The 24,934-nt window shown below is 39.0% G+C and overlaps 12 protein-coding genes and 1 non-coding gene across 13 annotated transcripts; 7 read left to right on the top strand and 6 right to left on the bottom strand.

Moving 5' to 3' along the window:
* Positions 1-1,465: 1,465 nt before the first annotated feature.
* RSN1 (Rsn1p) lies at positions 1,466-4,153 on the top strand (the record flags this gene model as incomplete). Its single annotated transcript, XM_037289370.1, has 1 exon — positions 1,466-4,153. One exon carries the CDS (start codon positions 1,466-1,468, stop codon positions 4,151-4,153), a length of 2,688 nt encoding a protein of 895 aa, XP_037145265.1.
* A 584-nt stretch (positions 4,154-4,737) lies between these two features.
* On the top strand, positions 4,738-5,664 carry PPA2 (inorganic diphosphatase PPA2; the record flags this gene model as incomplete). Its single annotated transcript, XM_037289369.1, has 1 exon — positions 4,738-5,664. The coding sequence occupies one exon, from the start codon at positions 4,738-4,740 to the stop codon at positions 5,662-5,664; it is 927 nt and encodes a 308-aa protein (XP_037145264.1).
* Positions 5,665-5,905: 241 nt separating this feature from the next.
* Positions 5,906-10,786, top strand: NUP188 (Nup188p; the record flags this gene model as incomplete). The annotated part of the gene is made up of 1 exon (XM_037289368.1): positions 5,906-10,786. The coding sequence occupies one exon, from the start codon at positions 5,906-5,908 to the stop codon at positions 10,784-10,786; it is 4,881 nt and encodes a 1,626-aa protein (XP_037145263.1).
* Positions 10,787-10,845: 59 nt separating this feature from the next.
* PRP24 (U6 snRNP complex subunit PRP24) lies at positions 10,846-12,114 on the bottom strand (the record flags this gene model as incomplete). The annotated part of the gene is made up of 1 exon (XM_037289367.1): positions 10,846-12,114. One exon carries the CDS (start codon positions 12,112-12,114, stop codon positions 10,846-10,848), a length of 1,269 nt encoding a protein of 422 aa, XP_037145262.1.
* Positions 12,115-13,180: 1,066 nt separating this feature from the next.
* Positions 13,181-13,720, top strand: TMA23 (Tma23p; the record flags this gene model as incomplete). Its single annotated transcript, XM_037289366.1, has 1 exon — positions 13,181-13,720. One exon carries the CDS (start codon positions 13,181-13,183, stop codon positions 13,718-13,720), a length of 540 nt encoding a protein of 179 aa, XP_037145261.1.
* A 426-nt stretch (positions 13,721-14,146) lies between these two features.
* On the top strand, positions 14,147-17,563 carry MDM1 (Mdm1p; the record flags this gene model as incomplete). The annotated part of the gene is made up of 1 exon (XM_037289365.1): positions 14,147-17,563. The coding sequence occupies one exon, from the start codon at positions 14,147-14,149 to the stop codon at positions 17,561-17,563; it is 3,417 nt and encodes a 1,138-aa protein (XP_037145260.1).
* A 29-nt stretch (positions 17,564-17,592) lies between these two features.
* Positions 17,593-18,663, bottom strand: RRN9 (Rrn9p; the record flags this gene model as incomplete). The annotated part of the gene is made up of 1 exon (XM_037289364.1): positions 17,593-18,663. The coding sequence occupies one exon, from the start codon at positions 18,661-18,663 to the stop codon at positions 17,593-17,595; it is 1,071 nt and encodes a 356-aa protein (XP_037145259.1).
* A 189-nt stretch (positions 18,664-18,852) lies between these two features.
* Positions 18,853-19,653, top strand: SEC65 (RNA-binding signal recognition particle subunit SEC65; the record flags this gene model as incomplete). Its single annotated transcript, XM_037289363.1, has 1 exon — positions 18,853-19,653. The coding sequence occupies one exon, from the start codon at positions 18,853-18,855 to the stop codon at positions 19,651-19,653; it is 801 nt and encodes a 266-aa protein (XP_037145258.1).
* Positions 19,654-19,911: 258 nt separating this feature from the next.
* On the bottom strand, positions 19,912-20,586 carry URA10 (orotate phosphoribosyltransferase URA10; the record flags this gene model as incomplete). Its single annotated transcript, XM_037289362.1, has 1 exon — positions 19,912-20,586. One exon carries the CDS (start codon positions 20,584-20,586, stop codon positions 19,912-19,914), a length of 675 nt encoding a protein of 224 aa, XP_037145257.1.
* Positions 20,587-21,025: 439 nt separating this feature from the next.
* Positions 21,026-22,048, top strand: PML39 (Pml39p; the record flags this gene model as incomplete). The annotated part of the gene is made up of 1 exon (XM_037289361.1): positions 21,026-22,048. One exon carries the CDS (start codon positions 21,026-21,028, stop codon positions 22,046-22,048), a length of 1,023 nt encoding a protein of 340 aa, XP_037145256.1.
* A 74-nt stretch (positions 22,049-22,122) lies between these two features.
* On the bottom strand, positions 22,123-22,194 carry HG535_0Ftrna4Q. The gene has a single exon. It is a non-coding gene; the product is annotated as a tRNA-Gln (tRNA).
* Positions 22,195-22,570: 376 nt separating this feature from the next.
* Positions 22,571-23,719, bottom strand: SCS7 (fatty acid alpha-hydroxylase; the record flags this gene model as incomplete). Its single annotated transcript, XM_037289360.1, has 1 exon — positions 22,571-23,719. One exon carries the CDS (start codon positions 23,717-23,719, stop codon positions 22,571-22,573), a length of 1,149 nt encoding a protein of 382 aa, XP_037145255.1.
* Positions 23,720-24,354: 635 nt separating this feature from the next.
* On the bottom strand, positions 24,355-24,684 carry HG535_0F00370 (uncharacterized protein; the record flags this gene model as incomplete). Its single annotated transcript, XM_037289359.1, has 1 exon — positions 24,355-24,684. One exon carries the CDS (start codon positions 24,682-24,684, stop codon positions 24,355-24,357), a length of 330 nt encoding a protein of 109 aa, XP_037145254.1.
* Between the last annotated feature and the right edge of the window lie 250 nt (positions 24,685-24,934).

The raw sequence follows: 24,934 nt of genomic DNA, 5'->3' as shown, positions 1-24,934 counted from the left end.
AAAAACCAAGAATGTGCATAAAGAATCCTAAATGTTATGAAAATAGTAATAAATTGCTGTGAATAGCATTTACATTTAAAGAGTTTAAGTTACTATTTGGAAGACAGAAGAAGCTAAGAAATCCATGACAGTAGGAAAAAAGGAGCAGCAAGTACTTTTTTCATGTTTATCAAGGAGCGTCAATTGCATTTCTTTGACAACTTGAAGCAAAGTAAATGCTAATTTGAGGGCCGGGACTTAACTAAACTCATATAGGACAGTCTACCAGCTGAACTATAGCGACACCTTTACGTAAGGGGAAATGGAAACCAATCTGAGGCCTCCCCCTAATCCATGATACCAATTGAAGCTAGAGCAGCCTCTATCTCGCAGTCTGGTCTGCTAAAGAGATGAAACTGGTTGCGAGAAGTTCGCATGCCGGAACTTCAGTTTACTCTTATCATTGACGTCTGAAAACGTCACAAAAACACGGGGGGACGTCGCTCTAGGTTCCATTGAGCTTAGAGAATGGTTTGAGACGGTTGCATATCCATAACCTTTCAAATACTTTTTGCCAGCCTCAGTTCAGAAAGCCTATTTATATCGTTCCTCAATCGTGCATGTGCAGGCCAACCACCTACCCGCACCGTAACAGCGCCAAGCTAATATAAACGAGGCTTGGATCGGCAGTTGTTACTAGTTTCTCAAATCTTAGGTTTCGAGCACCGGCAGAAGTGGCTCCAGATTCTTTCCACAGGGAACCAAGGCAGCACTTTTTGTAAGGATGTCTAATTCCAGCTCGCTGCGTTACCGCATAGATCTCCGAGTTGTTGCAAAGTATTCAGCCCGGCTAACAAAACAGGGATAAACGAAAAAATGTACGCAAGTTGTTCAAAGTTAAAGTTGCGAGAGGTTGCAAGCTTTCGGCGCATTTATCAATCGGGAAATCACCAATACGGTGAGACTTACATCGACAGCTGCAAAAAACATAACCCATTTCGAGACGCTCCTGGATGAGAATGCGATACAGTGATGAGTCATCACTTTATTTCAGAGACAACAGGAATCATCAGGGATAGTTGAGGATCAAAATGGGCAAGATTCCCCAGAGTTGCCGTGCGACCTATATTCTATGGAGGCAGGCAATTATTCATCAAATATTGGCGTTAGCATTCGCCTTTGAGCAGGAAAAATCCATTCTACACTCAACATCGCAGCCTGCTTAACGTCCTGATGATACTGTTGGGTGCTATCGTTAAAGTGATCTGATCTTGTTTTGTCCGGATATCCCACATTCTCAAGATTCTTGTCCGGTCAAAAAAAAATAAAGATTCCAGAAATAAACAAAGATCTGAGTCTCTATATATTACGAAAAACTAATGCAAAGAAGGATTGTCGCCTTCCGCTAGCACTCGAAATATTATAGTGGTAGCCTTTGACGGTAAGGTATAGGTCAAGAGGCGCGACTTTCTTTAGAATAGTCAATATGTCAGAAGGAGGTGTTTCTACTCAGCAAGTTCTGACGTCCCTTATTGCAAATGGTGTCATTTTCGGTGCCTTTCTTTCAGTTTTCCTGCTGCTCAGATTGAAATTGAAGAGAAATTATGAGCCTAAATCTACTTATGATCTGATTAGCGATGAGAAGAAACCTGAACCTTTGCCACCAGGGCTGTGGCAGTGGTTTCTTCCGTTGTTAAAAAAATCTGATAATTTTCTCATTCAGCAAGCGGGCTTAGATGGCTATTTTTTTTTACGTTATTTGTTTTTGATATGCGCTTACTGTTCGATTTCAGCTCTTTATATTTTTCCAATTTTATTTGCAGTCAATGCAACCAATGAAAATGGTCAAAACGGTCTGGATGTGCTGGGCTTCCAGAACGTCAATCGTCCCGGACGTTACTATGCTCACGTATTCTGCGGGTGGGTATTCTTTTGGATGTTCATGTTTGTGGTTTATCGTGAACTGTATTTTTACAATTCCTTGAGACAGGCGGTTCTATCGTCGCCACGTTACGCCAGTAAAATATCATCAAAAACAGTGCTTTTCCAAACAGTTCCCCAGCAATATCTTAGCGAAAGCGAGTTCTCGAAATTGTTTGATGGTGTTAAAAGGGTATGGATTGCAAGAGGAGGTCATCATGAACTTGAAAAAAAGATTGCACAAAGAGATGATCTCGTCAACAAGTTGGAAAACGCGCTTAATTCGTATATAAAGAAGGCTATTAAACAAGTTGGAAAATTGAAGAAAAAGAATCCAGAAATTTCGATCTCTTCTGATATCACACAATATGTGCCTGAAAAGGACAGACCAACTCATAAAAAAAAACCAATTATTGGTCAAAAATATGATACTATAAAATATGCTACAGAAAATATTCCACTTTTGAACAGAGAAATTGAGACAATGCAAGCTGATAGCATTAATGCGGATCCATTCAATTCAGTATTCGTTGAATTTGAGTCACAATATCAAGCACAAGTGGCTTCTCAGGTTGCCACTTATCATGTTCCGTTGGCCTTAGCACCAGCATATATCGGTATTGAGCCGGATCAAGTAGTTTGGCTTAACATGAGAATGTTTTGGTGGGAAAGAATCGCAAGAAATTTAGGTGGGATTGCCATTATTATTGCATTATTATGCTTCTGGTCTATTCCTGTGGCATTCATAGGTATGATTTCGAACGTTAACTACTTAATTGATCAACTTCACTGGCTAGAATTTTTAAGAAAACTACCAGAAGATCTTTTTGGTTTATTAACATCTTTGGCTCCAACTGTAGCGCTAGCCTGGTTGATGTCGTTCTTACCAACTTTCATTAGAATGGTGGCAAAATTTTATGGTTGTGCATCGTTGCAACTTGTTGAGTATTTTGCTCAACAATCATATTTTGGTTTTCAAGTTATTCAAGTTTTTTTAATCACTACGCTTTCATCATCCGTTACATCAACTGCTGTTCAAATTGCGCAAACCCCTACAAATGCAATGGGTTTGTTGGCGGGAAATTTACCAAAATCTTCAAACTTTTTCATCTCATATATAATATTGACTGGTATGTCAATATCATCAGGTACTTTGGCTCAGATTATTCCAGTGTTCTTCTATTACGTATTTGGATATTTGTTTGACAATACACCAAGAAAGAAATACAGTCGCTTCACGGATTTGGACGCACCGAGTTGGGGTACCACTTTTCCAGTTTATACGAATCTGGCAGTCATTATCTTTGCTTATTCCGTCATATCACCAATAATTTTATTATTCGGTGCTGCTGGTTTCTTTTTATTATATGTTGCGTATCTTTACACCCTGATGTACGTTCAAAAAGAGGCACCCGATCTAAGAGGTATCTGTTATCCAAGAGCCCTATTTCAAACTCTTGTAGGTGTTTATTTGGGTCAGGTTTGTTTACTTGGTCTGTTTTCTGTGGGAAAAGGTTGGGGTCCTATAGTATTGCAAGTTGTTGGAATAATTGTAACTGTTTTACTTCATTTGAAGTTGAATGATGCATTCGATAGTCTCATGCATTATGTCCCCGTGGATACCATGAAGCCCCTTGACGGTAAGTCAGATACGCCGTCATTCAAAAATATTTATCGCGAAGAATCTAGCGAAGATGAAATAAAAGAACTTCCCAGATTCTCAATTAGAAAATACGAACCACGTAATTCAATGGCTCAAACAGATAAAATGTCTAGTTTGATCAGTGACAGAACAATTGAAATCGCAAGCAATACAAAATACAATGAAAAATCAGAGAATCACATTACTTGGGTTCCTTTGTTGGCCGATGGGCCTTCAGGTACAATTCCTCACGCGCCATTCTATAAGAGGTTCTTCTTGCCACACATTTATTACTCTTATAAAGCTGTGAAAGCAAAATTACCAGAAATATATGGCTTGGCAGATCCTGATTTAAATACTTCTGAGGAGGACTTAGCTTCAGCGTATAACTATCCGGCAATAAATGCCAAATGCCCCTCGGTGTGGATTCCAAGGGATCCCTACGGCTTCTCCTTGCATCAGGTGGATGAACTGAACACCGTTGTAGACATATCGGATGTGAATGCAACAATCGACGGAAATGGCAACATTTGGTGGAAAGCCGGTCCACCATCTGCAGAAAGTATTTACGATGATGATCCATTTTCAGATGAAAATGTTACTCCCCTCTAGAGAGTACAACTTCTCAAATAGAGGCTGGCTGAGTCATGCTACGCTAGGATCTGTAATTTTTAACTTTAATTCTTCAAACAACGACCAATCCATGCTTACACATGTAACTTTAATACGTAGTGTGCACCAGCTTATCAATTGCTTCAATCGTTAGGCAACAGCATAGCCAGGTTTTGTCGCGATTTGCTCGTCATTGTGTAGTAGCTGGCGACTTCAAGATGCATATTTTACGCACCGGAGCGTTACTGTCCAAATACAGAGCATGTACAAGGTAAGTGACCATGGGCAGTTTTGTGCGATTTCCTTAAAACAAAATTACAGTGCTGTAGTATTGTGTTCAAACGACTCGAAAAAGGGTCTTAGTAGTTATTTAGTCAGTGCACTCAAGGAAGGTGAAGGAGTGTGTCGTAAATTAAAAATGTGCGAAGTAGTCGTTATATCGTGCTCAACATATGGTCGGAAATGGCACTCTCAGGTGTCTTTTCAAGGGACTGTTCTGGAAAGCGGAACTAATAAATTGAAAATTAAGATAGCTAACAGATCGTGAATCCGCGTCAAGAAATAACAGCTCAGCTGGCATATCGATGATTGCATGGTCTTTACCGAGGATGAAACTCAATGAACGGCCAATTGCTAGACTCAAGCAAATCAATCACATACTGAATCCACAAAGAGGTTTTAGTTCCGTAAAACAGGGCAGCAAATATAGTCCAAATTTCAAACAGTACTTGAAGCTCCCTAATGGTGAAACAGGCTCATTTTTTCATGACGTTCCTATGGATCTTAATCTTAAGGATAGGACAGCTCAAATGATCGTGGAAGTTCCTCGTTGGTCCAACGGTAAGTTTGAAATCTCTAAGGATTTAGAGTACAACCCCATTGTCCAGGATATGAAAAAAGGTAAGGTGAGGTTCGTCCATAATATATTCCCTTACTGTGGTTATATTCACAATTATGGTGCTATTCCACAAACTTGGGAAGATCCAACAGAGAATTCACGGAATGGAGGTCTTGAATCGCTAGCAGGTGATAATGACCCGCTCGATTGTTGCGAAATAGGATCCAGCATACTACAGACTGGAGACATAAAAACCGTTAGAATCTTAGGCTCGCTAGCGTTGATTGACGATGGTGAGTTAGACTGGAAAATTATCGCAATAAATGTAGAAGATCCTATATCATCTCAGCTACAGAATCTTAATGATGTCAACAAATACCTGCCTGGTATTTTGGAAGCTACAAGAGAATGGTTCAGAGACTATAAAATACCAGACGGTAAACCAAGCAATTCTTTCGCTTTCAATGGGCAATATAAGGATGTTGCAGATACGATAGAAATTATTCAAGATTGCCATGACTCTTGGAAGAAGCTTGTCAGTGGCTCAAAGGAAAATGAAGATTTTAAAGGATTGCCGCAAATAAAACGTGCCGGAGCAGATTTCGCTGTGAAAGCAGATGAGCAACCCGCGCAGCCGATTCCTAAAGATATTCATAAGTGGTGGTATATCTAGTATCTCTGTATTTTTATGAACAGCGAATATAATGTCTCATATAGCGGTGCTACCCGGAAATGTTTTTGTGTGTAGGTGAGAAAAATTTGAAATATTTTGCACAGTAAACATTGTTAAGATCTGCGATGACAGTGCAGAATAAGTTGCATCACAGTCTAATCTTAGAAACTTCATAACCAGGGCATAGCTTAAAGATCCTCTGCACTAGCGGCCTTTTTTAATTGAGTCTGAACTGGACGAAATGGAAATACAATTGGACCTCAGCGCGTTATCGTTTGTTGATGTTGAATATTTTATAAGATCATGTCCTGTGGATAGGGCATTTGCCGAGCCCAGTTTTGACGTTGTGAATAAGTTTCTCATCACTAATAAGGACATATTTTGCGCAACAGAAATTTTCAATACCTCTGGTATCGATAATTCAGAGAAAGACCCTAAAATGGTTACCACATTAAATCTTAGAGGAATTGAGTACAAAGGTATTACCAAAGAAAGTTGTGAGGAAGCTTTTTTTTTCTCCAAGTGTCTGTGTCTTAGTCTGGATGAATGTCTGAGAATTATAACTCAAATTAAGCAAAAGAGACATAGTGAAATTCCACAAATGCAACTGGCAAAGTACATCTTTCAAGAAAGAAATGCTACTTTAAAGACAATTTCGCTACTATTAGACAGTGTAGGATCTAGTGAGCTCTCTGATGAGCCCATAAATTTCGTTTTAAAAAATAAATTGAAAATATGCGAAAGTTTGATTGGCACATTAAACAAGCTATTGCAGGAAGTCGGTGAAGACAAGTGTATTCAGTGGAAAAACTTGAACGCACAGGAAAGAAAAAATCTGTTGCAACTGAAAAATACCCAAAATCTCATATATGTAGTGAACATTTTGCGATTACTAACAATGTTGGTTTTGAATGTTCAATTACCAGTTGGCATAGTAAAAAGTTGGTTCCACCTCTTAAGAGATACCAGGGAAAATGTATTTTTTATGCTAGATCCAAGCTCTTTGATTCCTAATCCGGTTTCAGTGAAAATTGAATCACTAATAACTATAAACACGTTACTGATTCTAGGATTAAACAGCACAAGTTCAACTATTGACGTCGAGACACCTTACTATAAAGATGAAGAATGCTTTCAAGAAATACATAAGACGCTAGAACAGAATCACATTAGTCCTGTAATAATTTATATGTGGTCTTTTGTATTATTTGTCAAATCATTCACATTGGAGGAAGAACCGGAAAGGGAGTTGAATTTTGTTGGAAAAGTATTTGGGAAAATACCAATATCGGAGTTAACTGCTTTATTCGCCTCAAGGGCTGAACAAGCCGGTGTTTTTGAAGCCATTATAGGCATGTCAAAATCTCTCTCAAATGACAAGTTCAGTTCAGTGATCATTGCATCTTTCCTCTCATTTGCTATGCACTTCATACCTCTTACTGTGCAGACCTCGAGGGTTATTAAGACTGTTTTGCTTAGTATCCCGGAAGAGTTTGTTGAACAATTCCTGACAAGCTCCGAGTTTGAAAAGAAATTGTCCATTTTGAAGGCCAAGTTACCCATGATAGATGATGCCCTTCTTCCTCTAGTCAACATCAGCACAGCGCATATTCATTTTGCCAATTTCGAATGGAAAAATCTACAAACTTACACCTGCAAACAAAAGCTTGGTGAGCTAGATTATGACATTGTTGATGATGATCCCGTTTCGCTGGACATGGACGTGATTGTCTTGAAAAAAGAAGCTTTTGCACATCCTCCATTAGAATTTGACCAAACAGTGCTGATGCCCATTCCTGAAGAAACTCGAGGGAAAATTCTGCCCGTTTCGGGAAACAATGAAGATGTTATTGCCTTTATTTACGCGTATAATGGATGGACAGTGCTTGGACGCATGCTGCAAAACATTTGTGATTACTATGTTGGAGGTGGAATTGAGCTGGAAAACACTATAAAGGATATTACAGTTGCTTTGATAGAACTTGTGTCGAAAGTGGTCTCTCCAAAGATACCTTTGGAACGCTCAATGGAAATAGTTCAATACTTATCAACGAATGTCGCAGACGAAGACGTCCTTTCGCTAATACTTAAAATTTTTGAGCATTCTCTGCACAACAGAAATTACGAAGTAATATCAGTCTGCTCAGACTTTCTTACTTCACTGACGCCTAACTACCAGCATTATGTTTGGTCTCACCTCGCTCGTTCAGACTTATTAGATAAATATGGGAAAACGGGACTTGCGACTGCAACCTTGGGTTCAATTGAATTACCATATGGGGAGTACTCATTCACTTTATCATTAATTAAGTTGACCGAGGAAGTAACCGCAGATTCATTTTCTATGGATAACGAATTTTCGTCTAAGACCAAAATGGATATGCTTGAACGACTAATTACACAGCTGATAGATATTTCAGAAAGTTATCAATACTGGAAATATAGCGATATTAATCAGAGATTTGAGATAGGTTTCCGCCTCAATTCGCTATTTTCGAAAGTCCTCTACAACGTTTATGCCATTGATCCCCTGTCAGCACCAAAACAGAAAGTTGCGAGCATCTTGAGCGGATGTAGTCTCAAAATTTTAAATGCATATCTGACACCTCAGTCGCCAGACGTCCCTGCGGTTAGTTCTCTTTTGAACGCACTCCTTTCAATCCAAAATATTCAGATTTCTCTTTTGGGAGACCAGGCTTTTAGCCCTATTTTTACACAATTGGTCAAGAGTTCTTTCGAGCTAGCTACGTTGTTGATCTCTATTCGAGGACAGCTCAAAATGAAGCCGAGCTGCTTGGAAAGATTGATATACACAAAGTCGCCGGAACTGGTCGAAATCTACTGCCAGTTCTCAACTCTCAAGCGCCACGTTATAAGGCTCTTCCACTCAGTCGTTAGAGTTCCATGGACTGATAATTATTTGTTTCTTCTCTCTTATCTTGGAGCAAAACACTCCGATATATTTTTAGATTCAATCTCCTCAGATTTAGAAGGCCCACTTGCGAATCATAAACTGTCCAAAGATTTATATAAATTCTTCGGCGCCCTCATGGAGAGTAAACAAGATGGATTATCTATTTTGTTTTTGACAGGAAATATTGCCTCCAGGTCAAACCAAGACCCAGTTGATAAGCCCCGAAAGAGGAAGTCTGTATTAAGTGTTTTAAAAGAGAATGCTTTAAAGCTTGATCTTCTTCCTGAATCAGTTGGATGTTGCCTGCTGGACTCAATATCATATGCATTCAATACATGGGCAAATGCGAGGGATTCGAAAGCAGACGAGAAATTCATTCTTGCGCTGCTAAAAAGGGTTAAAGATTTCAAGCCAGTAAGCGCCAGCTCGGAAGAAGAAATGATGTTGGCAGCAGGAAGATATAAATTAATTTCTTGCATACTAGAAATTATTGCACTTTACCTGTTTACATCCACGGATATTGACTCTCATATTTTCCAACTCCTAAACCAACCAGACCTAGCTGTTCTGTTAGGTCCCTTTTTTAATATAAATGGTTACAACAGGCATTTGCATGAGTCTTTGCACCAAATGTTCGAAAAAAAATGGCCAAAGTTGAAGCTATCGAAGTTTTGTGCCTCCCATCTTTATCAGCTGGATGTATTTTCCCTTGATAGCATCTTCGCAATATCCTTAATGGATCAGTACTTTGGAGACGACGAAAAATGGATAGGTACAAAAGAGGATAGAGGTTACAGAGCTGAAGTCATAGCAGCTTCTATTAACTTGAAATATGTTAACTGCCAAATAGCTGCCGCTAAAGCATGGGGAGCACTACTGACAACTTTCATAAAGAAAACAACGAAGCGTCTTAATGATACTTTTCTGGACCTTGCCTCAAATTTTTTGAAACTAAACATTGAGTCAGGGATAGAAGCATCGATATTTACCGATGTCTATTGTGAGAGGCTCGAACTATGTTTTTACATCTTATATTCCTTTCAAAAGAAATCCGAGCCTATCCCAGAGAAAACTCTTCACCATATTTTAAGTCTATTGACATCTGTTTTCAAATCGGAGGAAGTGCGTTATATCCATAACGTGTCCCACTCTACAAAGAGAGACTACTATAGACCTATCCTACGTTCAGTTTTACTGGTTTTGGGCTCCGTCACCACAGGAACTCATTTCCTTGAATTGGAAGCTGATCAGCTCTTGGAGTTTTTCGAAATATCATTTTGCAAAGGCGTACAGTTGATAGTATCAGAGATTCTTTGCGATATAGGCTCGTCCACTTCAAATGGAAAACAGGTTGTAATTTTCAACATCGGAGAGCGTATCCAAGATCTCTTTTTATTGTTATCTCTCTTCACCAAGATACGAACTTTGAATCCAACTGCTAATTTCAATATAATCATGGCATCATCACTAAACGAATCTGGCACGCTAAAAGCTGTTTTGAATTTATACTCAAGCTCTCACCTTTTCAATGTCAATAGTGAGGCTATTCTGGGATCCCTTATCTTATCATTTATCTCAGAATTATGCACCGTTGATCCTATAGCCACAAAATTCATCAACAGCGGTCTTTTCGCAACCTTACTTGAAAGTCCACTTTCCATCGCTATACAAGATGGCGGAATCAAACTGGAGCAGCAAGGCAGTCTGCATAGCATATGGACGAATGGCTTACTTTCCATCATTTTGCTTTTATTAAGCAAGTTTGGAAATAAGCTTTTGCCGGAATGTTGTTTGTTCATCTCTTACTTTTCTAAGCAGATCGAAACAGCGATATACAGATGGTCTGATAGTAAGCTTGCAGTTTCAACAGCGCTTATAAGAGAGACCAGTCAACTTATTCTTTTACAAAAAATCCTGCAGAATCTCAATTATCAAAAGTATCTGTCGAACTCAGGGAACATAATCAGCTTGACAGACGAAAATTCAGAAGTTGAACTGGTTATTGGCTTAGACACAGAAGAAGCAAGGAAATCACTAAATATTGCACTCAAGCGTTTGCTTACACATCCGAAGTATTTAAATTCCAGGGTCGTCGCAACTACAATAGAGGAGCAACGACTCTTGGATGACGATGCAAAGAGAGGAGATTTTGTAAGAGAAGTGTCGAAGAATATAGAGGAAATGCAAGCATCACTTCTGGATGATTAGTAACAATGTTTGCGTGGTTGTTTTTACTTGGAATCACATTAAATATTTCGTATATTATTCTATTTATTGAGAAATATTTTACGGAAGTCCTCATTTGATAGTTTTGGTGAAGAATTTGTATCTCTAAGTGTAGTTTGAATGAAATGATCACGGCTCGCATTTACAAAATGCGATTTCGCTGTTGCCTTACGATTTCGGTCATGATCTTTCAAGTCTCTCACAGTACCACAGTGGAGATGCCTGCCCTTGAACTCAGTTCCATTTAGTGACATAAGACATTTGGCTGCTAATTTTGCCTCCTTCAAAACGATAAGAGCACCTTCATAATCTGAAACTAGATATAGATTCTCCATATCGTTTGCGTTTAAGCCCAACTTTTCTGTAAGCAAGGACTCAATCTGTGCCTTAGAGATATGATCGCTCAAGGGAAATAATGAGATAATGGAATCATTTTGAGACTTGTTGAACAAAATTCTTTTCACTTTCTGTCTCTCCAAATACTCCTTTCTATCTGATAACTTGACATTTATCTGCTGACCGTCCAGAGTAGTTTGATCTGCTTTCAATGATTCATCTGCCGAAGACTTCTCCTTGAATGTGATAAATGCATAACCATCGGTGTGCTGTCTATCCCCAGTATGTGGTACTTTTACAGTTTCAATAGCGCCATAAGTTGAAAAGATTTCTTTTAAGCGGTCCTCGGTAATCTGCTCCAGATTCAAATGTCGTATCATGATCTCTCTTCTTTCCAAAACGGCAGAGTCAGTTCGCTTCGATATGTCCAAAAGGTTGGACTTTTTGACAACCAAGCGATAAGATTGTATAGTTTTATCATTGAGCTGTGATACTGCTCTATTTACGTCATCTTGTGAGGTCAAATCCACATAGGCAAAGCGCCTATTTGCGTTGAATCTCAGCGACGGTAAGCGTACGCTAACCGTCAAAATATCTATTCTTCTCAGTAAATTTATGATATCTCGAGCTGTATATTGGGGAGGAAAATTTGTCATCCATATTGTGCAATCAACTAGTGGCTCAACTTGAATCTCATTGTTTCCTATTTTGCTAAAAGTCTTTGTTAGTGCTGTTAAAACTTCATTATAAGACGTGAACTCAATTCTCGCTAATCTTCCGTCTTTTGACAACGCCTCACAGACATCGACCTGATTAATCCTGCCACAATCTTGAAAGTATTTTCTTAATTTTGTTTGGTTATAACTTTTGGGTAGATTTCTCACTATCACAGTTGTGAGCTCTCGTTTTCTGTTCTCATTGATATCAACCTGCTTTCTTGGGCCAGTGGGTTCAACGTCCAGCGATCGTTTCATTCAGTCTGGTACCGCGGATACTGCAGTTAAGATGAAATTCTCGGGTTTTTAAAAGTTGTTTACTTCGTAAGTTGTCTTTTTTCTTGTTGAAGTATATGTCAAAGGCCGTCCTTTTTTTATTCAATACGATCAACATACACATCGCATTTCTGTGCTTTAATTTCTAAAGAATCAATGGCAAGAAAGATCCCCATATTACGCCTGATGCTTCCGGAGTTTGATAGCATATTCAATCCATCTCAATGTCGATATGTTGTCATGTTGGAAAGCTCGTGGGACGTTAATAGATGATGCATGTTAACGGAGCGATACACTTTCTTAAGTGGATTAACGTTTTGTGGCATTTCGCCAGAACTGAGCGGTTGGGAGGTTTACGATATATCTTACATGTCACACGATGCCACATGAGGGTCAGATCACAACCCGGGGTACCATTGTGCACTATTTTTAGTTCTTAGCGCATAAACATGGGCTTTCAGAGACTTTAATTCGTAGAAGACTTCTCGAGGAAGTCAGTGCATAGAACACTTTGTAATCTATAGACGACACCTTAAAAGGAGCAGGTACGGTAGAGATAAAGTATGGAACGAAATCGAGGCCCACTTACGATGTTTTTTTAGGTTTCCGGGAGCCATTTTAACATTTGTTAACGGTAGCAGCCCAAGACGTTATTTAGGAACTTCAATTAGTATATATTTTTGAAATTGTGGCAATCTTGGCCATGTTCTTAGCTCCAAAAAGATAAAGTATTGCTCACGATGCTGCCAAGTAATTAGTGAAAAATTTTGCGACGGCAATAAAGGCACACTAAAGCGTAATCAAGAGTCAATAGCGACCACTATTACTCGGAGCTCATCCTTGCTGTTTTACTTAGATTGGACTTCTATTTTATTCTCAAGTGGATAGCTAACCTAAATTTGAATATCAGCCAGTATTGTTTTCCAGATGGGCATCAAGCGGGCCAGGCGTACGAAAAATTTTAGCGCTATCCAAGAACACATCTCGTTATGAAACCATGAAGGTCGGTAAATGTTAATAGCTATCTATAGTTTGGTGCATCTTTGTCATGGATAGTAAAGAGTACTTGAAGTGTTTTGGGTGGAAAGAAGGTGAAGCCCTAAGGACAGGCGGCCTTAAGAAGCCTATCTTAGTGAAGCACAAGAGAGATAAAAAAGGTCTTGGATGCGCACCCGGTCAGGATGACAGTGAGGCTTGGTGGGAGCGTATATTTGATGGCCAGCTAAAGGGACTTGAAATAAATGCAGGAACCAAAACACATGGTATTTCATTCAACCAAAAGAAAGTTGTTGCATCAGGGCATTCGAAGGAAAGCTCGCCGTTATACAGAAGATTTGTCAGAGGCGAGAGTCTTAAAGGTACTATAGAGGATCAGGACAATGATCCGTTACCCCAATTGATTGTATTCAAAGGCAGTAAAAGGACATCAGGAATTTCTGATGAAAAGAGATTGCTGAAGAAACGAAAGAAGGAGAAGAGAGAGAAGAAAGAGAAGAGAGAGAACAGAGGGAAGACAGAGAAGAAGCAGAAGAAGAAAGATAAAAAGACTTCCAAAGTTCAAAAAAAGGAGAGTAAACATAAGAAGTAAGTTGCGTTAACAAAGCTAGATCGCGACGCTGAAACTTTCCTCCAACATGTTGTCGCGCCCTGACACATTCCACAGCGGCCACCACACTTGCATTGTACATTAGTCCAATTCTTAATGCATAGATTTTATATAGATTCAACAACGTAGCATTGCCTATTTTGGCACTATTTCAACCCCTGATATGCTGCTACTCCGGCGAAATATTAAGCATTAGTGAGCTGTCAATGGCCTGGGAGCATAATGTAATCGTTACCGACATATGTCCACCAGCTAAGACTTAGTTGGAAGTCACGTGGTGTTTGGATACCTATAAATTAAGGAATAAGTTGCCTTAACATGAACGAAACTGAAATTCACAAACATTTCAACACTGAATGTACTTACAAATAGGTGGCTGGATCCTTTAGATCGGGTAATATTAATTACATGGTTGAGAATGCTGGCATATTCACTTATGGTATTTATATCGGGGCCATAATTATCCTTTTTCAAATTACATACCAGCGAGCATATGATATTATAAAATGGACGTCGCTGATAAGTTTGATATATGCGTTTCTTTTCATATCCTTCGAAGAAATAGAACGGCCCCCTGTTAAAACTCTGAGGCGACTGAAAAAGCTTGAGAAAGCTGATGAGAAGGAACTTAGCTCCAGCGAGGATACTGAAAATTCTTATGTCGACTCTTTTTTTGAAAGTTATCCAGAGGCATCTGAAGAGATCGAACAAATTGTGGATTTGCTGATACAAAATTTTATTCTTTCGTGGTTTCAAAGCATTGATGCCAATCCCTCCTCGAGGTTCCCTCTGGTTATCAAGAAAATCATTCTTGAAACGATCTGTAGATTGCAAAAAAGATTGTCAGGAGTAGATGAGGCTGATTTTGTAGCTTTGAAGCTTCTTCCCCTGTTGACAAAGTATTTCAGAATCTTTTGTATTGCGAGGGAAGCTGTTTTAATTGACGATTCTTCCAGCAAAAGTGGCCTCTCAAATACCAATTTAAAGGTCGCAGTTCAATTTAATAAGTACCTCAAAATGCATAGTGGGCTCTCACTCAGACTGAGCTGTCAATCTTCAGACATTGAAAATCATGTAAGGACCAAGGTAGATCGATTGTTACCGTATCTTATCTCTGAAAAAGAACTCAATTCTCCATATGTATCTATTCTGCTGAGAGAGATACTCTCAACATCAATCATTGGACCTTTAGTATTAAAATTTTCTGATCCCGATAACTGGAATACTATTTTGATATCAATTTGTGAGAAGAAACTTGAAGAGCGTGATCAAGTGCTCGAAGTTCGCAGGATTTTATCAAATGAAGTTGAGCTTCGAAGATTTTGCTCGCGACATAATGGGGAATTCGAACGTCTGCTTGAAATGGGACTTGAATTCGAAATAGGGCATTCTGAAAAATACTTTGAAGACTTTCTAAGACAGCTGAGCCTTCTAGATTCGGCATTTCACTTATGGGCCGTAAGGCATTTTTTGCTCTCAAACGTTCTAATGCTACAAGATAAAAAAATGTCACCCCAGGAAATTGAGGAGCTAAAAAGAAGAACATCGCTCTCCCTAAAACTGATCCAAACACGTTTAACCTACGTTGATTCCATAAACAACATTGGAAGTTTCACGAGTAGTATCAATCCCGAGTCCCAGCAGTCTGATCTGAATCAAATTCTGGAGAGTTTCGTGGCATCAATACAATTGATATCTTTCGATGATATTTTGGCTGAGCCTATGTGTCTCATTTACTTTGAGAGCTATTTGAGATCCCATCCTTATCACTATGGAATATCCTATTTGAGATTTTATGAGCTGGTTGAGAAAATGAAAACGCCTCTAGAAGATTCAAGAGATATTACGGTCACTTTTCCGCCGTCTGAGATAAATGAATTGAGAGAAGCTGCTGAAAAGTTTAATCGCCTAGATGATTTGAGAGTTCTAGACCCCGGACTTGTAAGTAACATTCAGCTATTTGTTTCACGAACCACTTCTAATGATGACCAGACAGTCATGCTAGCACGAAGAAGTATGCTATTGTTGCAAAACGAGGCAAAAAAAGCACTGTCAAAAGAGTTTTTTGAAGCTTTCAAAGATTCGAAGACATTCATTGGAATGGTATCGGATCCTGAATTTATTGGTACAGATGTCTTTTCTAAGCTGCTTGATCTCCCCGAAAACAACACTTTCAGAGAATTTGGGACGAGTATGGCTCCTAAAAAAAGCATCCCGGGGGCTCATATCGGTGATGCACTCGACAATATTTTGAAGGTAGCAAGTAGAAGAAGAAAAAAGTCTGAAAATCAAATCTCAGATATAGAGGTCATTTTTGGTGACGAAGAAGGAATCCCAAAACCGCTTTCTGAGGACTCTCTTTTCGGAGATCTCGCTAACAATGAAACGGACAAAGCCCCAACAGAGAATTCAGAGGAAGATCATTTGAGTGAAGACTCCTTTCCTAAAGAGTTTTCACCTCCAAATTTGTCTGGTAGTCGCGTTGAAAGGTCATTTGTCGACCTTGAAGCTAGGATAGCATATTTGACAATAGCTGTGGATCAGATAGAAAAAGAGTTACGTTTATTGGACCATCTTCTTCTGAAAGCTGAATTAACTAACAATCAACAGCAATTAAAACTATTAAAAAAATCACAAAGGGCTTTGGTCAGAGATTTGGAAAATAAAGAGTTGCTACGACAGCAGTACTCTGTTCAGGAAGACGCTAACAGTTTGTTCAAGAAAACTAAAATTTCTATTAAGTCGTATTACGTAGACCAGCCGTTGAAAAATCAAAGAGAAGTAACATATTATCTAATCAACGTGACTCACATTAATAATAACCTGGTGACATCCTGGGAAATTCCCCGTAGGTTTAGTGAGTTTTACTCTTTAAATTTGGAACTTAAGAGAAAATATAAAAGCCTGATGAAACACCTGCAACGGAAGGAAATCTTTCCTGAAAAGATCAAAATCTCACTGAGATATCATGTTTCGAAATCTTTATTATACGAGGAACGAAAAGCTAAACTAGAGAAGTATTTGCTTGAGTTATTGAGTATACCTGAAGTGTGCCAGGATGGCATGTTTCGACGCTTTTTAACGAATTCAGCTCTTTTTTCAGGTGAAAGAGATGAACAAGCTGAACAGAATGATGCAAGTGATCTGGAAAGCTCTACTGCCTCCCTGAATCACTGTATGGACATTGATCTGAATGGGATTCCCGCAACAGATGTTCAAAGGCGTAAAATAGACCCGTTAAACGATGAAGATTTAGACATACAGAGTGATGTCGGGCACAAGGTCTACACAAATTGTGATGTCAGGAACTATGAGGAAAAATCATATGTGAGATCGGTATGCGATTTCTTCATATCTGTCTTTAGCTTAAACAAAAATAATTCCGGTTGGCTGCGAGGCCGTGCAATTTTGAAACTTTTGCAGCAACTACTGGGTACGGCAGCTGACAAATACATCAAAGACACTCTAAAGAGGCTAACGTCGGAGGAACAAATCACTGATGTTTTGCGGGGATTCAGAACTTACTTATCGTCTCCCAATGGTTTCTTAGCAAAGAGAAAACTTCCAAAAGAAGTGCGAACAGACGGTGATATAAAGAGAGCCCGGAATGACTCTCGACTGCTTATACAAAGGCTTTTTATAGAAGTTTTTGCAAAAGTTGTGGGATTTCGAAATGCTCAAAACGCAGCTGTTAATATTCATGAAATGCTACAGAATTCGTATATAAATGCGAGCCTACTACTTGAAATTCTCGATGTGACATTGAATGAAGTCTTTTTTAATGAGAAAATCAAATCGCAGAAGAAAGATGGAAATGCAATATGAAAATGTATTTTCACTTAGTATATCACCTTCTAGGTAGGTACTTTGGCTAAACAATCGTCTAACTCATAGAGATCCTCTGTATGTTCATCAGTAGGAAATCCCTTGATTTTAAAAAATGTCTTTTTGTCGATGGCATTTTCTGTAACACTATTCGACAGCTTCTTTAAAGCGGCCTTATCCTGAGCAGATAATCTCTTATCCTGCAAAAGCTTATAGACATCCAAAAATTGCTCTCTTGACCGCATTAGTTTATGAATGCCTGACTTTCCCTTCTTCGCCGGTCCATATTTTCTAAGCACTGATTTTGGCAGTTTATACTGGTTTTTTTTCAGTTTCGACGGAAAATCATTATATAATTCGAGCGATTTCATATAAATCTCCACCATATCCTCACCCATTTCGCATCCTTGGCTGATAATATCGCGATACGTCAGTTTGGGAATCTTTTTAACTTTGACTGTTTCGTTTTGGGCTTGAGTGATAGTAACATTATGCGATACCTGATCTTGCCGAATCTCGATTTTGTTCATTTGTGCCATCCTACTATGCAGACCACTCAACAGAGAATCGATCTTATTTATTACTTCATCGCTTACCGATTTTGGTATGAACATCTTGTCGATGTCCAATACTTCACCCGATTTTGCAGAAGATTGAACAAAGCAATGCTGCCAGTATGAATCCAGTTCCAATCTCAGCATGTTTTTGGAATGAATTAATGCCCGGTGTGAGACTTCACCGGGCTTAATAGTTCCCTGCGCATAGTCTTGCTCTTGTTTTCGTTCATGTTGTCCTGCCACAACAATATCCTCATAAAGAAGATCAGTTCCGGGACTGATGACAGTCTTTGGACTTGGCCAGCTAGTCCAGTTGTTCTTGATCTGTGTTCTAACAAATTGGTCAATTTCGAGCCAATGCTTTTTCTCATTTGCTTTGTACAGAAGATGTTTCAATAAATATGAAGAGTACAGGTGTAACGAAAGATCGCTTCTGTGAGATTGCTCGAGAACATTCAGCAAATCATTTGCTCCATCGATAGTTGCTTTATCTATGATATTCTGGTTTCCAGTGAGTGAATCACCGTCGTCAATATCGCTCATAACCACATGTCCTTTACTTAAATGTTTAGCCTATAGCTTTTTTGGCAGGTGTTGTTGAATCTCTTATTTCGCCTCAAGATTAAGTTCACCAATATCAAAAAAAATTTTAGGTTTCAGTAAATCGTTGCATATCTGAACGTTTTAGAAGAGTTGACTGTCTAGTACGGGTGACCAAGCCTTCGATTTAAGATGCCTAAGATTGAGGAAATTGACGATTACGATGATATTGATAATTTAGAGATGGATCTAGCTGAGCTAGATCCATCGTTAAGAACACCAATTGCTCCCAAAATTGTGCCTTCTGTGGTGAGAAGTCAAGATCAGGAGGATGGAAGACTTGCATCGCAGGACATTCCCGCAAGTAATTCGAATCAAGTTGCTTTCATAAATCCAGAAACCGGTAAAGTGGATAGCAGCACTCAGATTTCGAAGGAAGAAATGGACGAATTTAAAAAATTCCAATTACTTTATCCATGTTATTTTGACAAGAACAGGTCACACAAGGAGGGAAGGCGTGCACCTCGCATGCTATCTGTAGCTAATCCATTGGCTAAAACTGTCGCTGATGCAGTACGCAGTCTCGGACTGCTCTGTATATTTGAAGGTGAAAAGTCACATCCCCAAGATTTTGGTAATCCTGGTAGAGTTAGGGTACTTCTCAAGGAAAATGGACAATTGGTTTCATCAGCCAAAGCATTCTCAGGAGGTAAGAAACAGCTCATCAATAAAATAGGTGAATATTTAATCAAACATCCCACCAGAATTGAAAACTTGAGAGAAATACCATACGGACCAGATTTTGACGATATAGAGTTTAAAAAGATTCCACTTGTCGGTGGTTTTAAAATGAATGAGATCGTCCCACTGCATAGTGCTTATCTTATGGGGCATCCTATGACAAAGTCGATTTACGAAACTGCAGCACCAGTCGATACACCAGAGAAGCAATTCAAGCCTCCGAAGAATAAATACAAGGTGATAAGAAGATGAATTAAGGTTATAGATCAATTACTATAGTACATACGATTGTTTTAGTACTATTGTTTTTAATTTTCCAAGTTTTTGCGAGGCCAATAATTAGTAAAGAGAATTCAGTCTGATGCACTGGAGAAAAGTGTTTGTATATATCATATTAGATTAAAGTTTACACAAGGAGTTTATGAAACTACCGTAAAGAAGATATCAAAATAGAAATTAGCTTGTATGAAGACAGAATTATGCAAAGGGTACATCAGAACAAAAATAAAATTAAACACCATATGTTTGACGATATTGTTCAATTGCACTTTTCTCTTCCGGGGAAATTCTGCCATCTAAATAAGCTATGATATGAGTTAGGGAAACGATACTCAGAACTGGAATACCATATCTTTTACTCACGCTTTGAGTTGCGCTTAAGCCCTCCCTATCATCAGTACTGACAACTTCTTGTCTATCAAGAGCAATGATAGAGCCAACACCTTTACCATTTGCATTTGCAATGATCTCAAACGCTTCGTTGATTGCAGTACCTGCAGTCATCACATCGTCAATGATTAAAATTCTCTTGTTTTCGAGAGTTGCGCCCACTATATTACCGCCTTCGCCATGGTCTTTTGCCTCTTTTCTATTAAATGCATATTGAACATCTTGAAACTTCGAGCCACCAATCTCTGCAAGTTTTACACAAACGATGGAAGCTAGTGGAATACCCTTGTATGCAGGACCAAATATAACATCAAATTTTAAATCAGATTGAATTATTGCAATTGCATAAGCGGTTGCTAAATTTGACAACAATTTACCTGTATTAAACAATCCCAAATTAAAAAAGTATGGAGATGTCCTACCTGATTTCAAGGTAAAAGTGCCGAACCTTAGAGCCTGAGACTCAATTGCCAAATCAAGGAAATTCTTCTGATAATCTTCTAGCACCATTGGCATTTTCAAATCGCAAAATTAGCTAATTGTAGACCAAAAATCGAACTTAGAGCAAACACAAATCCAATTTGTCGGATCAGAAATACAAGGGGGACCAAAAACGAATAATCACAGATGTGATATGGGATCGTAAATTATCAAATTGTAGGCTCAAAACCAAATAGGATTTCTCGCACTTAGAATTGAATATTCAAAACTAATTCAGAATCTCTTACAGTTAACTTTTGGATCGATCTTTTTAGCATTTCAAGTAAGCCAGGCGAAGCAGTATGGTCACTGAGGTACTTAAAATGTCCATTCCTTATTGAATTAAAAAATTTTCAAAGTGCAGCAGCGTCGCCATGGACGGCCTTGTGTGAGATAAAGGCTATGAAGAAGGGCAAAAGAACAAAGAGCTCGAAAGGCCAAACGTAAGTCGTTCCTGCTATTTGTACGGGCGGCTATGGATTCTTTATCGCATGGCAGGCTTCAGTCTCTCTTTGGGATGATGTTGCGAGATTCGGAGGGTGATAAGGGAAGGAATCTTCGTATGATTTTAGGAACACCAGAAACGCGTAGAATCATCAAGAAATGGAAATATAGAACCAAGAATTGTGAACGAGCGACTTCTAGGAATGCTTTCTTGCCGGAGAAGCTTCAAAAACTCCAACCATTGTATTATAATGTTTCGGAGATTGTCGGTAAAGAATACAAAGGGTTGCAGCTATATTCACTCGAGCAGGCCTTGGAAAGACTGAACAGTATCGTTGTCGGCACAAATTGTGTCCTGCTATCATGGGATGACAAGTGGATCAACGAATTGAGTCTGGCGTCAAAGGGCTGGAAATTTCACTCGCTGGCGGGTGAAACGCCGAACACCCTTGTTCTCTTATGCAGTTGTGGCCGTTGTGATACCAAAATATACTTGGACTTACATTCAACTGAAAATCATAACAACGACAACGTTCAAAATCTCATCAACGAGAGGTACTGGGAGGATATTGTGACTAAATCGCGACCCTCGCAGTGTCCGTGGGTTTCGAATCAATTCGACCTTTCGGATTATCATCTGAAAGAAGCCAACTTGATTCATGACATAACAAGAATGCAGGGTCACGAAACCGTTCATTTCGGTACATCAGGTGAAATTACGCATAATTCAACACCTCTATTCTCGCAAGAGCAATTATTTAGTTTATCAGAATTTTTCAAATGTGCTGACAAACGGAAGTTAGAGTTAATGCTAAGAGGTTTCATCCCGGTAGAAGGCTGCAACGATGCAGTAATATGTGTTCGATGTTTCCGCAAAGCATTCATTGGATCGATCACCGGAAGCGATTATCTGAACCCCCACGCTCCTTGGTGCAGGTATCACGACGAGACAAAACTACCAACCATGATCACAAGTCAGCTTTTATCCGCAAAGAAGACAGATGACATCAAGAAAAGATTGTCCGACTTGGAGAATTATTTTGAAAGTGTGTAATTGCTATAGTTGTTGTGTATATGTAACTGAAATTTAAAAAAAAAAAAAAATATTTCAGTGCCTAATTAAAAATAAGGTCCCACCCGGACTCGAACCGGGGTTGTTCGGATCAGAACCGAAAGTGATAACCACTACACTATGAGACCATCTTTGCTTGTTGAAACTGAAAGTAGTTGAAGTGCTGTTATTCCATAAAGCAATCTATAATTGTAACCTTACGTACTCTGGCGCTACGTATAATTGCACCTAAACGACTTTGCACCCTTTCAGTGTATATAAAGCCAGATTAAACGAGAGTGGCTTTCCAACAATGGAGAAAAATGAGAAGAATACGATGGAAACGTCTCCATTGAAAAATCGTTCTCAAAACGACAAGTATATATGCTGTAGTACATATCTATAAAATCATAAGTGGGGGAGTCTTCACAACTTGATCGAAAACAATAAAAAAACAAAATAATTGAAAACTACTAGAATAATCGTTAACTCTAATGAGTAAATCATAATTTTGGCGTGCCATGTTTACTCGTATTTCATCTGCGATATTGGTGAGCTTGGGCCTAGGTAAGTGCCAAAAACTTTATCCCAAAACCAGGAGGTAACGCCAAATCCCAATTGGTAGTTTTTGTAGTGGTGCTCCAGGTGGTATTTCTTCAATTTACGAGCAAATCGAGGTAATTTGGAATGATGGAGGAAATAATGTGTAAGATCGTAACAAACATAACCGAATAAACCACCAGCAAAACCGGCATAGGCAACATACAATGGTAGCAATCCAAAGACTAACTTGTAGAATGGGGTACAAAGAACCAAAAATAGTGTTGGTGGCATGACCAAACGGTATTTGTCCATAGGCAAATAGTGGTGGACACCGTGAAGTAAGAAGTGCAACGTATAGAAAATGTTGTGCTGCGGTAGGATGTCATCCAAATGAAACAAAAACCTATGCAAGCCGTACTCGATTAAAGTCCACACGAACAAACCAAGGCCGAAGAAGAAGACGCAAAAAATGGGATTCATATGTTTCAGAGCCACGCTGAAGTGATAAATCACGACAGGTCCCCAAACAAGCGGAATAACATACCAGGAGGTCTTTGAAATTGGTTCTAAGAAGTTTCCGAATAAAGGAGCTGATTTTTGACCATAATGTCTTGGTCTATGAATCTGGTCCACATAGAAATCTCTCGTATACGTGCCAAACATCACCTGTGGCAATAAAGGCTTGTTTAAGTCCAAAAAGTGGTGCTTTTTGAAATCCTGAGAATAATCAGTGGCAATACTCAACTTATCTTCAGTTGGCAACTTTGGTACAAAAGTCGTAGAATCAAAGTTATCACCATCATTTTTGGTTAACTTCACTTCGACCTTATGATCAGGGTTGCTTAAAAGCTTCTTTTCTTCCTCCATTGTAGCAAGATACCCCACCAAATACTTTTCATCTAGCAATTTCTCCAAGTCTTTCAAATCATTCTGCTCCTCCAGTACGCTACTAATATCGGTACCGGCGTGCTGCAACAAAAGATTTGCACTTTCTGGATTCTCTTTGAGGAACTTGCTCACGTCGTAGATCTTTCTCTTCGAAACGGTAACCCAGCAATCATCTGCATTCCCGTGTTTTGCAAACTGCTCTTGCGAGAACAACTCTAACGTTTTTGACTGGTCACCAGGCATCTTAATAAATATATCCTATTGACAAACAGACACAAGTTTTCCGATATAAATCTATACGGATTAACTACCTTCTTCAGTGATTGCAATAAACACAATGTTGACTATTTTTATTTCTCTTTATATGGCTTTATATAGTAGCTTCTTTTTCATATAGTAAACGATCCGTCCGATGGAATGTCCACAATGCGACCAAGTGATCCGAAAGCAGAAAAGTTCCGTGGTAGCGAAAAAGAAAAAGCTTCGGTATCATCAAGAGAAAGTATGCAATAACAGTTTAGTGCTCCATATCAAGCTGGAGAACTCGCGACAGTGATTGAGGAAGATTGCTACTATTATAGGGTGTGCTCAGTGGAGAGGAGTGTTAGTGGTTCTGGCTTGGCATCAAAACCATTGTCATTAGTGACAGCAACTGTTAGAATACATATATTGTATACAGTAATGCGAATGGGCGAGTGCTCGGGACGCGGAGGCATTGGTCCATGCGGTATAAATGAGTCTGATGGTGAATGGGGTAGCTTGCGAGAACGCTCTCTGTTCAGTCCTTTTTTTCTTCGTTCGGTAATATCTTCTAAACGATACAGGGTTTTGCTATACGACACATCGTGATCGCGAAACGTTTGCTTTATGAGTTTGCCTTATGAGCTGTTTTCTTCCACAAACTGTTTGACCCTTTCTATCAGAGCCTCTAGTTCTTTGTCTAGTATCAGAACGATGAGTCCATCGCTGGTGATTTCGTACTTGATATGGCCTTCATTTTCTATGCAGATCTCTTTGTCAAATTTATCGAACCATACATTCAGAATATCCAATTCATCGATATGGAATGGCATCAGTAGCTCTTCAACAAACTCGTGCGTTTTTTTCACCTCTTTACCACTGAGTTCTTCCTGCTCTTTCCTCTCCTCGTCATTTATCGATTCTTCTAGCAGAATCATCATTCTGTACATAGTGTCGGCAGAGCTCATACTTGGAATGTAAAAATAGGCGAAAGATGCTCTTGCACGTAATTGTATATGCGGTTCAATGAACTGTGATAATATGATCTACCTTTTGAAATTCGTTATTCTTTTTTTTATTTCATGAAATGATTGTGCAAAAATTTGTAGCTTCTTATATTTCCGCACATCTCGAAGATCCAGAGAAAAAAAAATCGTAGAATATCTTCGGTCAATTTTCAATACAGTTGAATTTATTCTACCAAAGTCCATGTCTTGC

Source organism: Zygotorulaspora mrakii, chromosome 6 (genome assembly GCF_013402915.1).
Source record: "Zygotorulaspora mrakii chromosome 6, complete sequence".
Classification (NCBI taxonomy): Eukaryota; Fungi; Ascomycota; class Saccharomycetes; order Saccharomycetales; family Saccharomycetaceae; genus Zygotorulaspora; species Zygotorulaspora mrakii.
The sequence above is the reverse complement of the archived record's forward strand: the minus strand, read 5'-3'. Positions and strand labels throughout refer to the sequence as shown.